Source organism: Papaver somniferum, chromosome 7 (genome assembly GCF_003573695.1).
Source record: "Papaver somniferum cultivar HN1 chromosome 7, ASM357369v1, whole genome shotgun sequence".
NCBI classification, from domain to species: Eukaryota; Viridiplantae; Streptophyta; class Magnoliopsida; order Ranunculales; family Papaveraceae; genus Papaver; species Papaver somniferum.
The window spans coordinates 116,126,547-116,130,873 of record NC_039364.1 but is presented as its reverse complement, the minus strand read 5'-3'; the positions used below and the strand labels follow the sequence as shown (position 1 = coordinate 116,130,873).

Genomic DNA, 4,327 nt, shown 5'->3' with positions numbered 1-4,327 from the left:
GATCTATTGTTGGAGCCCCCAATTCGCGATCTCAAGAGATCACATTGTTGCATTCTTAACAACGTAGTGGTGGAATATGAACAAGTTTACTTAGTTGTTCCTAGATATCTTGTATTTTCCTAGTAAGAAAAACAAATTGTATAAATCTTAAGCTGACCTTAAATATATTTAAGCTACGTACACTAGTAAACCTAATGAAATAATTAGCGGCGGGAACAGATTATTTAAATCATGGGCAACGACCTTGACATCACGATGGATTATATGTAACCCTACTTGCATTTTATACGATAATTAAAGTGTTACAGATCATACAATGATTAAGAGATATGAAAAATCAAATAACACTCTTTCTCTTTGAAATCTTTTCTTAAAAACAGAACAATAATACTAATTTAAAGGCAAAATATAATAAGTAATTGTACACTTGGATGAGCAAAACTAATTAACAAAAATGGTAGGTACAGTGAATGATGGCGACAATGACGATATCAACGATCAAACGATATTTGAAACAACGATATTTTAACTATATACGAAGAAAAATAATAAGTGATATATACTTACTAACTGATACAATGTATATATAATATTATCGCGGTAAAATTAATTAACAAAGTTTGTAATTAATTTATTGTGGGCGATTTTTGAAAACAAGGAAACATTACTTCTTCAAAATGATGAAAACCATCCCATGAAAGGAATGCATCTACATTACTGTCGATCCATGTTTGAGAGTACATATACTCTAGTTGTTGTTGTTGGTTTTGCTGGTGCAGTTGTTGTTGTTGCATATGAGATGAACACTCCCCTACTGAATTAGGGTTATAATTGTTATTAGTATTCAGGGAAGAATCTTCCAAAGAAAACGAAGGATTTAACACTGATGAGTCTACCGATGACGATCCCATATTGTTAGTTTGATCAAACCCGTCGTAATTAATATTCCACCACATTTCCTGGCTTGGAAAAATATTGTTTGTTGTGTTACGACCATTATCTAATCCCGGCATGTCTTCGTTACTGTTCTGTGTTGTCATCACTTGAATTTCCTTTGGTACCGGATTACTAGTACTTTGTGGTTTGAGCTCAAAGCTTTGCTCTTGATCATCCACTTCAGTATTATCATTAGATTGTGAGTTATGTTCTTCATCAACTTCTTCACATTTTTCATGACTAAGTTCATTATTAATGGGCTTATGAGTAACCGGGTCTAGCCCTAGTTGTTTCAACTTCTTCTTGATTCTTGTATTCCAATGGTTCTTGATTTCATTGTCTGTTCGACCGGGAAAATGTCCAGCAATCTTCGACCATCTACCCAAAAGATTGTGTAAATTAGTAGTCTGAAAAAAAAATGTACGTACTATATATATCAATATTGGTTTTCCATTCCGTGTGCTTAAGGTTATTTTACCTGTTACCAAGACGCGAATGAAGTTGAATCATTTGATTTTCTTCCATATCAGTAAATGCTCCTCGTTTAAGATCAGGTCGAAGATAATTAATCCATCTTAATCTGCAGCTCTTTCCACATCTCATCAGACCTTCATTATTAAAAACAAGAAAAGAAAAAGAGTATTAGTTAAGAACTAACGAGCGAAAAAAATCAATTAGTTAAATTAAGCAGTTGCAGCGACATACACAGACTTACCGGCAAGTTTAGGAACAGTTCTCCAACAATGAATGCCGTTGTTAAGAATGAAATGCATGAGTTTATGATCTTCCTCAATAGTCCATGGACCTCTCTTTAATCCAACCTTCTCACAACAAGGTTGTCTTCCCATGCTATATATCCAGCTAGTTAGTACTGCTGATCGAATCACTTAATAACCGTACGACTGACACGAAAATGACAGTAGTACTATTGATCAAATTAAACAGTAAGCCGATGGAAGAGACGGTATATATAGTAGAAACTACAGTATCTTCATAAATGAGTTCTGATGATGATGATGACAATAATGATGGAGGGAACAAAAGGGCTTGCAGCCAAAAGGGGGAGATTAATTAATCGAAATTGAATAGTTAATTATGTGATCATAAAGATGCTATATGCCAGTTCATCTAAGAACATAAAATATTAACGTTGTTTTACAGGGGATACGATACATGATTGATTTCCGACCAAGATAGAACTAGCTAGCCAACACATACGACCAATGGCAATGATATTAACTTGCCATGAAAATGGTAGATTGACCGGGTCAATCTTGTTGTCTCTACCGACACTAACAAAAGAGTGGATCCATTTCCAAAACTCACCTCCTGCCAATCCACTAGGGGCATTCTTTTGTGAGTGACGGGACAAACCGTAGGATTGAAACCAAGATATGTTTAGACTCTCTCGATACAGTAACAGTGTTTCTACTTATTAGTGACCCTTGTTAAAGTCCAATTAAGTAAAACGTGGGCGTCCTTGTTGTCTGTTGACACAACCGATTGATGTCGAAAGCTAATTGAATCCAGAAGCATCTCTAATTGGACTTCGGAAACAAAATGCAAGAATAACCCTATGAATTTAGTGTTAAGCGTTTCTTATTGGTTCTTTCATAAAGTATTATTGGCCAGCTTTTGTCATTGGAGGCAACTCTCTTCCTTGATCTTTCTTTCTTAGTTTTATGTGGATATAAAAATGTCCTGCTCAAATTCGGGCGGCTGATATAATAGGTTCATACAGCAGACTATATAAACCTTGACTTTGATCGATTAATGGTGAAGAGGCAAAGGCATTCATTCATAATTATGAAAAAATTTCCCTTAAAGATACCTTTCAAAAGGGTGGAGTATTATTATTGAGAAGGCTTGAGAAGTATTATTATTGAGAAGGAAAAAAGAAAAGGTGAGATGCCCTAGGGAAGGGCAATTGAGATGTTCCTTTTGGGATGGCTATATAATATGGTTTGACCCATTATGATATGGTTCACTTGGTTAAGTTGACAATGATTATGTCTATTTTTACTACTTGCTTAATAGCCAATACACTTCTTTCTCCTGATATTGCGTTCGACGCGTTCACTGAACACCAAAAAATTTCTTTGTACATATGATAAAACACAGATGGCACTGTAACATATTTATCATTGGGTAATACAAATGACCGAGTTAGAAATCGAAACTCTTCGACGTTAAATTCTTTATAGAAAAACTAATACAGAGGAACTATGGAAAAATATTTGCGGAGTATATATATCCTCCGTTTGCCGAGTATATATATCCTCTTTGTCGCTGGAAAAGTGGGTCTTTGAGTTCTCATTTTCGCCTTGACCGCCCTACTGGACATAAGAAAAGATACATATCAAGCAAAATGTTAGGTTCAAATTAATAAGTTTAATAGGTTGAATCAAAAGCCCATCCAAACCAAGTCTGTCGGCGATTCAACTCGTACTCAGTTACTCGGTGTAATGCAAAAAGAAAAGTCATGTTTAAACGAGCTGTATGCAGGGTGTGTGTGTGGGGTGGGTGGTGGGGGGGGGTAATGTTTGATTTCCATGAGACCCGGAAGTAACTTAAGTTTTGAGCCTTAATTATTAGATTCAAATGAAATTTTTGTAGAATTTTAATGAAATAACGAAATTCATTCATATATGATTTAATTTGGTTTTATTATGTTTTATTTGTAAGAATGAACTTTGATGGTTCACCACACAGAATGAACTGCTACAAGAAAATAAGTAAAAATTAATACAGAAGGGTATTTTTGTCTATTTTATATTTTTAAATAATTATGGACCAAACAGTAAAGGCGTTTTCCGAAAAGACTAAACTGACTTGCGACCACCTAAAAAAGGACCAAACGATTATTTTCCCATTTGGTATTTCTTAACATTTCCAGTTCTATGAATGTTTTTTTTTTTTTTTGATCGGCAAAGAAGAGATATATTGATAAAAGAAGAGAGGGTATAAAAATACCACCCTAAGTACAAAGAAGAAAGAAAAAGAAACAAAAACAATGCATAAGTGGTAACAGACTACCAACTTAAGAAGGACTAAAGTAAATATGGAACCAATTTTTCATCACCTCAGAAGAGTCAATATTCTCAAAGTCTTTAATGGCTAAAGACCAAGAAAATAAGCAGTAAACTGCCCTATTAATAATAGCTCTTACATTGTTCCTTTTGTCAGAGAATACTCTGTCATTTCTCTCTTTCCAGATGCTCCACATAATTGCAGCAGGTATTAAATTCCAGATTGCATTAGTAGCATTGTTGCACTGCAATAAACCCCAAGCATGAAGCACAGTAACTATATCAGTAGGCATTGAGAAGAACCAGTTCAACTGTTTCATAAAGTCACTCCAGACTTGTCTTGCAAACTCACAATGAAGCAA

The 4,327-nt window shown here is 34.7% G+C and overlaps 1 protein-coding gene across 1 annotated transcript; it reads right to left on the bottom strand.

Moving 5' to 3' along the window:
- Positions 1–603: 603 nt before the first annotated feature.
- On the bottom strand, positions 604–1,912 carry LOC113292922 (myb-related protein 315-like). Its single transcript, XM_026541732.1, has 3 exons — positions 1,652–1,912; positions 1,415–1,544; positions 604–1,314 (listed from the first exon to the last, which is right to left on the bottom strand). Exons 1-3 carry the CDS (start codon positions 1,782–1,784, stop codon positions 627–629), a joined length of 951 nt encoding a protein of 316 aa, XP_026397517.1. The 5' UTR covers positions 1,785–1,912; the 3' UTR covers positions 604–626.
- Positions 1,913–4,327: the final 2,415 nt, after the last annotated feature.

Coding starts and splice junctions, on each gene's coding strand:
- LOC113292922 (XM_026541732.1), bottom strand. CDS start 1,784: ATGGGAAGACAACCTTGTTGTGAGAAGGTTGGATTAAAGAGAGGTCCA. Junction 1,545..1,651: donor AACTGTTCCTAAACTTGCCG/GTAAGTCTGTGT, acceptor TTAATAATGAAG/GTCTGATGAGATGTGGAAAG. Junction 1,315..1,414: donor CATTCGCGTCTTGGTAACAG/GTAAAATAACCT, acceptor TCTTTTGGGTAG/ATGGTCGAAGATTGCTGGAC.